Genomic DNA, 13,246 nt, shown 5'->3' with positions numbered 1-13,246 from the left:
GAAGGAAGAGACAAGCAGATCTCTGTGAGTTAAGAAGCCAGCCTGGTCTACAGAGTAAGTTCCAGGACAGCCAGGGCTACACAGAGAGACCCTGTCTTGAAATGCCTCCCCGGGCCAGGAAGGAAAGGCGGTCAAATACATGAGGAGTTAACATTTTATGGACTTGGAATTTAGTTAAATGAAGCAATAAGTCTAAAAGGGTTTATTAAAAGTCCTGCTGTGCCACTCACTGGTCTATGATATAATTTATATTTATTCGGTGTGTGTGTATGATACGGGTGTTGTGCATGTATGTGTGTGCACATTGCCTTGGGGGTTAGTTGTCACCTCCCACCTTGTTAGAGACAGGGTCTCTGCTGTTTGCTGTGGCATACAACGTACTAGCTGGCCCCAGAGCATCTAGGGCTCCTCCCTTCTCTGCTGCCCATCTCAGTGATGAGAGCACTGGACTCTCAGACACTGCTCAGCTTCCAGAATACTGGGGGTTCACACTCAGATTCTCACGCTTGTGCAGTTGGCCCTCTATCCACGGAGCATCTCCCTAGCCCACATCCCTTCTTTAATCCTGTTTCCTGCTTGAAATGCGGGTGACACAAGTTACGAGTGCTTGGTGACAAAACAGACGACTAGCTCAGACTCAAGTCACGGACACAGCTTTTCACCAGAACACAATCATAGGACAAAGTCCCTGGATTTCCTCAGTAAGAAAGAGCGGCGCTCTTATAGGCATTAGGCACATTTTGTCTTTGTGAGAATGACTTTTAGCACAACCTCCAAACCACAACTGTACTGTCATGTTTATTTTCAAGAATCTAAAAGTACTTCAAACGCTTCTGTTTCCAACATCCTGAGGCAAGTTTTAAAAGTTCAGTTTCGCCTCTCTGGAAACACTCAGACCCAGTGTCTTTGTAAGCTGTTAGGGTCACCAAATCCCCAAAGACACTTTTATCTTTCTGAAATTTCTACAACTCTGTTATTTCCATCAGCATGGCTCTGCTGCCAGAGGAGAAACTACTTAGGTTTGGAAGACTCATGATCCCTACATTTGTCTTTCCTCTCGCTCTCAGGGACACCTCAGACATTTCTTCTTGTTTGACTTGCTCAACCTCCCCTGGACCAGCTGACCGTGCGCCGGCAGCTGCACAGGAGCATCAGCAGGGCAGCAGGGCTCGCTCAGAAGGCTCAACAGGTGTCACAGGGGCTGATGCTAAATAAGGTCCCGATCCGCAAGTGTGACCTTGGCTCTGCTGCCATCTTTCAAAGAAAGTGCCCAGCTTCTTCAACCTCCTCTTTGTCCCAGAAAATTAGGACAGCAGGTTTCTATTCTTCACACTCAAGAGGAGATTTATTTGTTTTTTTTTGTTTTGTTTTTGTTTTTGTTTTTGTTTTTCAAGACAGAGTTTCTCTGTGTAGCTTTGCGCCTTTCCTGGAACTCACAGAGATCCGCCTGGCTCTGCCTCCCGAGTGCTGGGATTAAAGGCGTGCGCCACCACTGCCCAGCTTCAAGAGGAGATTTAAAAAGAGGATCACGAGCATGCTATTTCCTGAGCATGCTATTTCCCATCTAGGCAGTGACACTCTAGACCACCACCCTTCCACTCCCTAAAATATAGAATGACCAAGGCTCAACTTTTCCCAGATGTAAAAATTGAATAGTTGACTCAAGTTCACAGTATTTTTCCACTACAAAATAAGGTCACTGAATGAGGCAATCACAGCTATAAAACTGTAAGTTTTGATAGGTATCTGCCAAAGGTAGGGGGATATAACCTATGTCCTAGTAGAGTTGTATAAATTTCTCAATCTAGGTTTCTGGGTTAAAAGTGCAACCAATTCATTCCAAAAGTACAAAATTGAACCTCTGGCTTTTTGAAAAAACAAAAAAAAGCAATAACAACAAAAAAGCTAAGGCTTAATACAATATAAATCCGTTGTTATCTGGTGGCCAAATGTCTTTTAAAGTATGGCTTATTCTAGAATAATGAATCCCATAAGATACTGGAATAGATTTTAAAGTTTGTAGATTTTTAAATTTTATTTTATTTTTTTGGTTTTTCAAGACAGAGGTTTCTCTGTGTAGCTTTGCACCTCTCCTGGATCTCCAACTCACAGAGATCTGCCTGCCTCTGTCTTCTGAGTGCTGGGATTAAAGGCGTGTGCCATCACTGCCTGGCTAAATTTTATTGTTTTAAGGCTTATATTTATTTCCCTCATTTTATTAGTTACTTAAGAATTTTGTACAATGTATTTTGATCATACTCATCCCTCCGCACACCTCACCCCAGATCCACTCTTTTCCCCACCCATCCCACCTTGTGTCTTCTGTTTCTAAAACCCATTAAACCCCACCTGTGCTGCCCACACACTCCGGGACACGCAGCCACTAACTGGTGTGTGATCGATCAACTTACCGGGGTCACACCCTACAGACTGACTCCTCAAGTAGCGAACATCTGTCAACAGATTCCCCAGCTCGTGGTGGGGCTTAGTGTCTGGCGGGGGCTTGCACAGGTTTGCACATGTTCTCACAGTTCCTATGTGCAACTGAAGGAGTTCAGTGGAGTTTCCAGACAATGGGAGTGACAAGACTCATCCAGGCTAACAGATGAAAAGTCCAGTGCCAGGACTAGATCACCTCTCTGGAGTCTTACATATCCCAAACATTACAGGCTACTGCCAACGTTCTTGGTTATCCTCCAGAACTTGATGGTCAAGGCACAGAGAAGAAGAATGCAGATTGCTTAGTCCTAAATCTGTATCACATTCCCTTGGCCCATGGCTCAGGGCTCACTGAGGAAGAGGGAGATGGAAAGATTTACCACATTCTCCAGGCACAACAGGGCAGTGAGAATGAATTTTTAGTGAAGTGGTTTGGAGCCATACTTACCAAACTCCTTGAAAAAAATACAAGCTTTGGTTCTGACTAGCAATTCAAGCTACTCAGATGGAGGCAGTTTAAAGAAAAATGGCCCCGAAGGGGAGACGCACTATTAGGTGTGGCCTTGTTGGAGGAAGTGTCACTATGGCATTGGGCTGTGAGGTCTCATTTGCTCAAGCTATACCCAGTGAGACAGACCACTTCCTGCTGCCTGTAAGATGTAGGACTCTCATCTACTTCTCTAGCACCATGTCTGCCTGCATGTTGCCATGTCCCACTATGATGATAATGGACTGAACCTCTGAACTAATTAAATGTTTTCCTTTATAAGAGTTGCCATGGTCATGGTGTCTCTTCACAGCAAAAGAAACCCTAAGACAGATGGCTAAGGCAGGAGGAACATAAGTTCAAAGCCAGCCTTGGTTTACAGAGTAAGCTCCAGGCCAGTCAGTATAACTTTATGGGATGACTTACTGGATAAAAACACTTGCTGTACAAACAAAGACTGGAGTTCAGAATCCTAGAATCTACACAAACACAGGCAAGTAGGGTGGCCACCAGTAATCCCAGCACTTGGAGGCAGGACGACTCAACTGGCTGAGACTAGCCAGACTGCTAGTTCCTGGGTCAGTGAGAGACCACGCCCTTAGTAAAAACTGGAGTGCAACTGAAAACAGTGTCAACTCCAGTCTTCTGCATGCAAACATGCGTACTCAACTCAAACATCATGTGAAAAAAAATGGTCGGGGAAGGAAAGAGGAGAAGGAGGGCAGGGAATACAGGCTGGTGATGGAGTGCTTGCCTAACAGGCACAGGCCTAAGTTTCTAAACAACTGTTCCTAACCACTGAGCCACCTCTCCAGCCCCTATTAAACTTTCATTTTAAGACTTTAATTGTTAAAGGTTTTTCTGAACTGAAAAATAGGAACTATTATTATTATAGTATTATAAAACTAGTCAAATTCACAAATATAGTACCAACATTTAATTTTATTGAAAATGAATCTCAATATAATGGTTCAAGCAGCTTTTACTAGCGTCAAAGCTGTTTATTTTTGTTACTGATTCGTAGACTGATTCCCCCAATTGCCAGCTAATTAGCAGAATCAAATAAAAAAATTAAAAAAAAAAAAAACAAAAACCAAAACCCAAAACCCAAGAGAAGGCCTAACATACCTATCCAGACAGCAAACCCAGTTTTCAACAAACCCCCCCTTTCCAGGTGAACTCCAAGGATAAGCCTAGTATTAACTCTGATCATCTCCAATGTTCTAACAGCCATTTTCAAATTTTAACTTTTAATATATATACATTTCCTTTTCAAATATCTGCACAGTACACTTTTTAATTTCTCTGTAAGTCTAACAAGATAATTTAATTTTCTACTTCTAGTTCAGTCAAGTGAAGTGTACAGACTAGTATCTTTAAGGATGTAAAAATGTGATTAAAAAAATCCATGCTAATGTCAGCTGATCTATTTTTTTCACACATCTTCAACCCAACTGAAGAAACACCCACCAAATACTTAGACTAAGGAAAACCCGCTGGACATGCATGAGATTCAGAATGTCCTCACAGACTGTACCACCTGCATATGTTTCTTAAAGGGCTGTCCTAAGAATAACTGATCGGCGTCCCCAGACACAGGTTTGGGGTTGTGTGAGATATACTAGACCAGGACCTCTATGGGTGAGCTGTAAATCATCACTCAGTAAGCATCCCAGAGGAGTATGACGGGCACTGAAAGCCGGGAGCACTCTTCTCAGAGAATACATGTTCAGGTGGGGAGACGTCTACGGTAGGGGAGGAAATCTGGCCAGGAGGGGCATGGGTTGAAAAAAGCAAGGAGGGGCTGGTAAGACGATCTGGTGAGGTAGGCACAGTTGTCAGTTAGAACCTGATCAAGTGACATGAAGTAAGCTCTCAGAAAGATGGCTTTTAACTATCTAACTGTAGTGAAAAGAAAGCCCCCAACCCCCAAACAAAACAAGAAAAGAGTCAGGAGAACCTTGTTCGACGAGGCTTTCATATAGGAAAAATCAATTTATCTAAAGGGGGGTATCTTAACTCTTAATGTAACTGAAAATGATAATAAATATAAATATCTAAAGATTAAATAAAAAAAAAATCCTCTCAGTACAGGACTAAAACCATCCAAACAAATAGCTCGTGCTTTTTTTCTGATTGCAAACACAAGTGTTTCAAACTAAAGCCAGCATAGTCGGAGATGACTGATAGAACATGAGAGCTGGTACAATGGGTAGTCTTTTCAGGAAGAGTAACAGGATTCTATGACATCCTTGGTGCCAAAGCCTAGATGATGCTTCAGTTTTGAGTCCACAGATTTGGTTTATATGTCAATTTCTGGGAGGAGAATGAAAGCAATTGGTTTGTGCGTCCATCAGCAAACAAGTCTGGAATGTTCAAAAAATGATGCTCATGTTTTCCACTGAGTATCTAGTATTTTTTTTTTTCAAACACATACCTATCACAGTATGTACCACTAACATACCTCTGACCTCCAGCCTCTAGCTGCTGACATCAGAATGAAGGGTGGGTCTTTACAAGTCCACGTGCCCTTTGGTTAGCATTGCAGTGGCACATGAAGGGGCTCAGTGACTTAACTGCATGGATGTAAAGTGCAGCTCTGATCAACCTTAATGCACTAGGACATTCAACCTGAAACCCTGCCTCTGAGAAGGTGTACTTCAGAGAAGCAGCATACACTATACTGGGCTCTTGTTAAGGTATCTTTCATTTGGCACATTGAGAACTGAAGCACCTAACTAGTTAAATGACATAAAACCTCGTGGTTGTTTGAGTGTAACTGGCTCCCATAAGCTCACAGGAGTGGGACTAGTAGGAGGTGTGGCTTTGTTGGAGTAGGCGTGGCCTTGCTGGAGGAAGTGTGTCACTGTGGAGGTGGGCTTTGGGGCCTCATATCTTGTATAATATTAGAGGAACCAGCCTCAATATTATACATCCCAGGGGCTCAGGAGAGAGAACTACTAACGGCGAGGACTATTTTCAGGAAATAGAATCTCAGCACACCAAGCTCTATAGTCCACTTGCTTTAATTCCTCTGGCATAACATCCTTTATACACAGCTTCAGTTCTGTTCTCATGTCTAGCTCCTTTCTTGCCTGATTTCTCTCTATATTTATCTACTGTTTCCTCTAAGTTCTATCTTAATTCTCTTGTCTTAACTTTGCCTCATCTAGGTTCTTTTCATCTTGTTCTTACCCAGCTAGTACTTCCCCATCTGACTTTTCCTCATCTTCCATCTCGTTCCTCTGGTACTCTCTTCTAGCCCTACAACCTAGTTCTTTCCCATCTCAGTTCGTTCCTCTCAAGTTCTTACCCGTCCAGTTCTTCCATTCTCTTTTCTCTTCTCTCCCCCTGTGCCCTGGAAGTCCCGGTATATAAAGGGAGGGTCCGAGCTAAATTGTGTAAAGCTATTACTTAATGTCTACCTGATCTAGGCAGTGTCCCCTTGTGGAATTTACCTTAAGTCAGGAGACTTGTATGTGGGCTGTTATCACTGTTAGTCCTCGGAAATTGGGTGACCACCTGGGCGGTGTCTCCTTGTTGAATTTACCTTGTCAGGAGACTTGCCTGTGGGTTGTTATCACTGTTAGTCCTCGGAAGTTGGGCAACCACCTGGGTGGTGTCTCCTTTACTTCTTCAAAGTGGCTAGGGGAGATATCTGATTCCAGAGAAAGTCTTTCCTGAGGCTGTTCTCCAAATGCCTGGAATGTGTATGTCTAGAGAGTGATCAGTCCACATTGTTAGCCCTTCTTAGGGAAAAATCAATTGGGAAAACTATGAAGGCACACATGATTTTCATTAACAGAATACAGCTGATATATAACAAGCTAAGTAACACCAAAAACTCCTTTGGATTTGGCTTCCTCTGGAGGAATTCCCTGATTCCTCCAGGTAGTGACTTTGCCAAAACCAGCTGAGTTCTTAGGATATATTCCTGCGGCCCGCAGCACTCATATATGCTCAAGCCATTCCCAGTATATCAGACCACTTCCTGCTGCCTGCTGGTCAAGATGTTAGGACTCTCAGCTCCTTCTCCAGCACCATGTCTGCCTGCATGGGGCCTCGTTACCCACCATAATGATCATGGACTGAACCTCTGAACTGTAAGCCACCCCAATTAAATGTTTGCCTTTATAAGAGTTCTCATAGTCACGGTGTCTTCAGAGCAATAGAAACCCTAAGACAAACCTCAAAGAATTTTTAAAAATTCCTTTAGGCTGGGCGGTGGTGGCCCATGTCTTTAATCCCAGCACTGGGAGGCAGACAGGTGGATCTCTGTGGGCTCGTGGCCAGCCTGGTCTACAGAGTGAATTCCAGGACAGGCTCCAAAGCTACAGAGAAACTCTGTCTCAAAAAACAAAAAAATTCCTTTAGAGCACGAGTTAGCAATCTACGATGACATGCCAAATGCAGCCCACTATTTTTGTGTATTTTCCTGGGACAGTCATGTCTGTTCATCTACATAGTCTATAGTTGTTTATGTGCTAAAAGGCAGAAATAAAAATAGTAAAATTTATTTAAATTTCTGGTGTGTTTGTGCATGCATACAAGTACACAGACGACAGAGGTCATCTTGGTTGACACCGTTCCACAGGTGCTATCCACATTGTTATTGAGACAGGATCTCTCACTGGCTTGAAGCTCTCCAACAGGCTATGCTGACCAGCCAGCAAGCCTCTGTGACCCACCTGTCTCTGCCTCCCCAGTACTGGGATTATGCATACATACTACAACACCCAGCTGTTTAATGTGGGTTCTGGGGAATGAATTCAGGTTCTCAAGCTTACATGGCAAGTTATTTTATTGACTAAATCATCTTACCATCCCCCAGATTAGTATTTACACCCCGCTCTGGGAACGTCACTGACAGAGTAGTAGGAAAAATAAAGATGAAGGCGTCTAAAGCAGTTGTTATCTTAAAAATGAGTTATCACACAGAATGTTTAACTGCAATGAAATATATGACAGGATTATAAGGATGCTAAAGATGTATGAAAAGTATAAACAGTTTTTGAAGCTGAAAGAATAAGGAAAAAAATGGGTGCCATAGAAGACACTGGTAAGCACTGATCTAGCTTGAAGAACAAAAAAAAGACATTGTCAAGACTCACTACGGAGGACAATGTGTAAAGAAGGATGGCAAGGGAGCCATCAAAGATGCTTGTGTTCAAGGTTTTATGCTTACAAGACTATGTCAGTAACAGAGGATGATCATGTAGCACAATCTGCTGACTGTGTACTAAATGCCAGGAATACTATCAACCCATCTTGAGAGTGCACACCAGGAAGACATGGCTGTGGTGTGGTGATGGGCAGACACACTGAGCTTTAGATTTAACGAGGTAGGTTAGTAAAGACAGCTGGAGAAGAGGTCTGGGTATTTGGGAGAAGGGCTGCAAGTACATCCAGATCCAGGAGCCACTTGTACAGACATAACAGCTGCTGACATCTTATACAGCTTCTGAAAACCTCACATTGTTCCAAGACCCATTTTATTTGAAAAGAAATGTAAACCAACATGACTAAGTATGTGTACCCTAAGGTGAGCAGCCTGCTAGAGGACAGCTAACATTACCTTAGCATACTTCCTAGAAGAAACTATTGGCCAAAAGAAGCTGTTATTTAAAAAATATGATGCTTAACACAGGCAACTGCCAGCCATGTGGCACTTTCATACAGAACACATTTTCTCCTTTTATCAAGGAAATAATCTCCAGGATGCTAAAAATCAAAACAAATGACAAACAAACAAATGACAATCATTCACATTCATGCCTCTTTAGTATGATGCTAAACTGGATGTATTTTTGCTAAGTCAAAATATCTGAGTATGTATTTATTGAGAATGAAAAATATAACATTTGTAATGGCAAGAAATTTGGCCTATAAGGTCTAATAAAGAATGTTTTAATGTAAAGTAAACAGATCTGTACATCCTCTGTAAATTACACACTGTGGAAAGAAAATGTGATTAGCTCTTACTGGAATGCAATTTCACGGCTAAAGGATCTTAGTCATCTGACTAATAAAAACTAGTCATTCTGTGTGAAAATAGTTGCAGAAAAAGTGGTATACCTGAAAACTCCGTAGGCTCAGCCTACTGTGATGGCCTATCTAAAATCTTCCCAAGCTAACTGGTTTCCAGGTCCTGACTGTTCCCTGTTCAACCGCACAGCCTGCTCCTCACTCTGGCACCATGGCCTCTCACGGCACCTCTGCCACTCTCCGTCCTCTCTGCTTGTTCACTGTTAATACACACGCTGGGGTAAAGGTATCTGCTATCACAGGCCAGCAGGCGGTCCTGTGCCTACAATTACCCTTTTTACCATATAGCTTTGAGCTCCTTGAGTTTTAGAAGTGGATATTGTGCCAAACAGTCAAATTTGACTAGTTTAATGAGCAACGTACCACCTTTCTTCACTCTCCACAGCCTAATTTACCTTGACTTAAATCCAAGTAGAATAAACCTCACCTCACAGTTAATGAAGGAGAATGGAAAAAAATATACTAACGAAAACAAACCTAATAACCAATAAACAAACAAACCCAGAAGACAAATCATTTCCTTCTGTTTCATGATTGTATTAAAATGATACAGGCTGCCTTCCTCAGCTCTGGAAAAACTGAATTATCAGGCTAACCAAATAGGTAAGCAGAGGGCGACTATGCCAAGTTGACACTCAAACTAACTAAAATGAGTATTATTTCATTTTGTAAAAGTAATCTGGGTGTCAAGTTTGTGTATTGATGCAAATAAACAACCTATCCATAGAGCCCCTGAAATGGTAACTGATGTCTGCGATTTGCAATTATCTGGTATCAGGTAACATATTTGATCCCATGTTCTTTTCTTTTAGCACAGATTAAAGTCAGGGCTCACCAAGCAAGTGCTGTACAAATGAGCCACATCTTGACTTCCTAGCTATGCTTAGGAGCAGGGATTTCTGCTGGGTGTGGTGGTGCACGCCTTTAGTCCTAGCACTCTGGAGGCAAAGGCAGGTGGATCTCTGTGAGTTTGAGGACAGCCTGGTCTACATAGAGAGTTCCAGGACAGTCAGGGATTTTGAGAACCAAGATGGACAGATAGCACCCCACAGTAGCAGTCTAGGACAAGGAGTTGTTGAATGCTCAGTGGTAGAGACTCATCTCCAGATGTGATCTAGTCATCAATGTTCCGTTCTGAGATCAGGGTTTGTCAGAACAGCTCTCTCTGCCTCTATGTGATGCTCTTTCCATGACGGGGTATGCAGCAGCTAGCTGGTTATGTGAGCTCTTGATTTCCAAATTATAAACATAAACATTGGAACTCAGTCATATATTCTTGAAATAAGTGGGATTTAGAAACTTTTTAATAGCATCTGAGGATATTTTAAAATATTCTATTCTAACAGGTGATTGCTACCAAATTTATATTAAAGTGATTATTTTAGTATTTTAACTGGAAAGTGATTTTTATAAGTCTAGATTTTTGTTGACAGCTAAACAATTAATATAGTAGTTAGCTACTTAACCTAACCAAGTTACTTAATTATACATAAAGAAACAGAGGAAAGCAATCTTACCTTACGAAATTTTGCTGCATATTTTCAACCCTCATTAAAATCTGGACCCCGGTCTTTGAGTGTACATAGGCTTTCAATCTGCATCATAGTAGAGGAAGCAAAATTAAATCTATTTTAAGATAGTCTTTATGAAGACTAAAATTTTTGAATAGCTAATAATGTTTATAATTCATTTATAATGTTCTATCTAAGAACAGAGAAAAAAGTAAAGATATTTTCTAAGCAAGATGTGGAAAACAATTACCTTTTCTCTCTCTGGTTAATTAGATAAATTCAAAATCTCATTTTGTCAGTACATGTGCTAAAAAATATAGTTGTGTCAGCAAATAGTTAGCTACTTACCAATTTATTGTCTTCAATTTAGTAATGCTTTTTATTAATGTCAAGTACATGAACAAACTATAACCAGATTATCCATCAATCAGGCTTTAACTATCAGAGCTGTCTCAAAGACAGGGCTCGGTTCATGCATGGCTTGCCTGAGTCTGGCTGGCACTGCCTTCTTCTACTGAAGCAGCTCAGACACTTAGGATGCACCAGGTGTGAACTTCAAACCCCAGGCACCAAACCAACATGCCCATCCCAGGAACAGACCACCTGCTGAGAACAAAGCTACATGGTTCCTGCCCAGGTGCACTGGAAACTAACTCACCACCAAGCTTCCCGTCCAAGCACTGCTGTGTACACGCCAGCCCCTCTGGACTCCATACTTCTCTCTTCCAGGCTTCCTGACTTCCTATCTAGTATTATTCTCATTCCACTGATGGGAAAATTAAAGCATGGCAGTGAAGCAGCTTGCTCTCATCTAATTAAAACCACTTTAATGCATATATCCAGCGCAGAACTCCCCGCTGAGCTATGCTAGCCACTTTTGACCATGCGGTATTTCTGGAGGCAAAGTGTAACCTTATTTAGTTTGGGGAGGATGTACTCGGTTGAAATATAATTTCCATCTTCAACAGTTACTAGAAAACTTTTAAGTTGTAGAATTTATGGTTCCACTTGAAGGGGTGAGACTACAGACTTCAGTCTGATGGTACTGCAGGGATTTGGATCTCAGCTTCCTTATTAGTCACAAGAGGTTATGTTAACTACTTAGCGCTCAGTTTCTCCACCTGTACAATGGGTATGAATCAGTGTCTCCCGATACAGAGCTGCTGCGATGGTTAAATGAATTAACTAATCTTCATTACTGCCTGCTTGAGTGTCTGTAGCCAAGGGGGCTAGCTACAACGACTGCACTTTACAACACATTTAAATACAGCCCCAGCTTCCCCTAATAAACACACACACAAATACTGGACACGTTTGCATCTAGTGGCGTGGCTCGGCAGGTAAAGAGGCCTGTGGTCAGGCCTGATCCCTGAGCTCCCTGTGGTGGAAGGCGCGCCCGCCCGCTCCCCAAAGCCTTCACTCCATATGTGTTTGGCAGCATGTGTATGCATATGAGTGCACAAACACACATGCTTTAAGCCAACACTTTTAAATCACGTCAGAAAGCTACACGAGTTTTGAAACATACCTTTGACGAATCACAGGATCAGACTTTTCAGGATCGATGTATGGTTTTAGAATTTCGTTAATAGTTTTATCATCTGGTACTCTTTCCACAGAGAAGGAAAATTGCAAAAATTATTATTTATAATTTGCTACTAAGTGTTAACTTAAAATTGCTAAACTTGGTGGAAAAACTGAACAAGGAGCCTTTATTTTACTCTTGGCAAAATACAGCATATAACATTCTTTCATGCTAAAATTATGTAGAAGAAAAGCACAGAAAGGCTCTTAAGAAACACTTTATAAAGTCTTTAAAAGTTTAGAAAAGCTCCTTATCAATCATTTATAAAAATATGAAACCGCTTTTAACATACACCTATGTTCAAACTTTGAAACATACACGAAGCTCATAGAAATACAACTGAAGAAAGCTTTCAGGAGGCTACAATTCATCCATGTTCAGTTCACTCATCTGGAGCCACACACCAGGCTTCAAAGTGGATACCAATTTCCCAGGAAGGAAGCATTGCAAGTCTCCAAACTTCCCGTATCTGCACGCAGCTTCACATTTCTACACAACAAAATTCGGACCTCTGAAACAGTGACTTCCCTGAGCAATCTGCCTCACTGCGCTACTGTTCTCACACTCCTCCGTGTCCAATAAGGCCAGCCCTGACTTCACGCTGGTAACAAAATTCTTCCCCAACAACCCGTGACAATCTGGAAGAAAGGCAGTGCACAGTGGGGACAGATGCTGAGGACACGGCCTGACATCAACTGAGACATCTCCCTGACTCAAGAAACCACACAGCACATCGTTAACAAAACCCGGGACACCTGAAAATGTTCTCAATCAAAAACCTTAACAAGCTTATATATTAGATTAGGATATGCATGTATATTAAGATGTATTATGATGTGTACACATACATGTTTCATACATGTATCTACAATAACTTCTGAGGGACTTTTCTGTCATAGAATTCTGGGTTGTCCTCCATGTCCTGTGTAACCACTCAGTCTTAGAAACAGCTTTTGGACCTCCTGATCAGAACACACCCCTCCTTGAACCTCTGCTCTCTGCTCAAATAATTACCACCCAGTCTGCTTTAGCTCCCTCCCGGTTCTACTGTTTTGTAAGTTCCTGAGACAGACGCTACTTAGCTCCCGGGCAGTTTCCTACTCTGAGACAGAACCACATTCTACTGTTGCTCCTTGACCTGTTCTCTCCCTCAGCATCACAGCTGATGTGATGTAGAGC

The 13,246-nt window shown here is 42.0% G+C and overlaps 1 protein-coding gene across 5 annotated transcripts in view; it reads right to left on the bottom strand.

The window, feature by feature from the left end:
• Positions 1-13,246, bottom strand: part of Znhit6 (zinc finger HIT-type containing 6) — a 45,999-nt gene that overhangs the window by 5,755 nt on the left and 26,998 nt on the right. For 4 of the 5 annotated variants that reach the window (XM_028876892.2, XM_028876890.2, XM_037207170.1 and 1 more), the window contains 2 exons: positions 12,011-12,091; positions 10,489-10,566 (listed from right to left, as the gene is read on the bottom strand). In XM_028876892.2, coding sequence (XP_028732725.1) covers positions 10,489-10,566; positions 12,011-12,091 — 159 coding nt within the window. The other variant, XM_037207171.1, reaches the window with a different exon arrangement.

Source organism: Peromyscus leucopus, chromosome 6 (assembly GCF_004664715.2).
Source record: "Peromyscus leucopus breed LL Stock chromosome 6, UCI_PerLeu_2.1, whole genome shotgun sequence".
Lineage (NCBI taxonomy): Eukaryota > Metazoa > Chordata > Mammalia > Rodentia > Cricetidae > Peromyscus > Peromyscus leucopus.
This window is presented reverse-complemented; position numbering and strand designations above follow the sequence as displayed.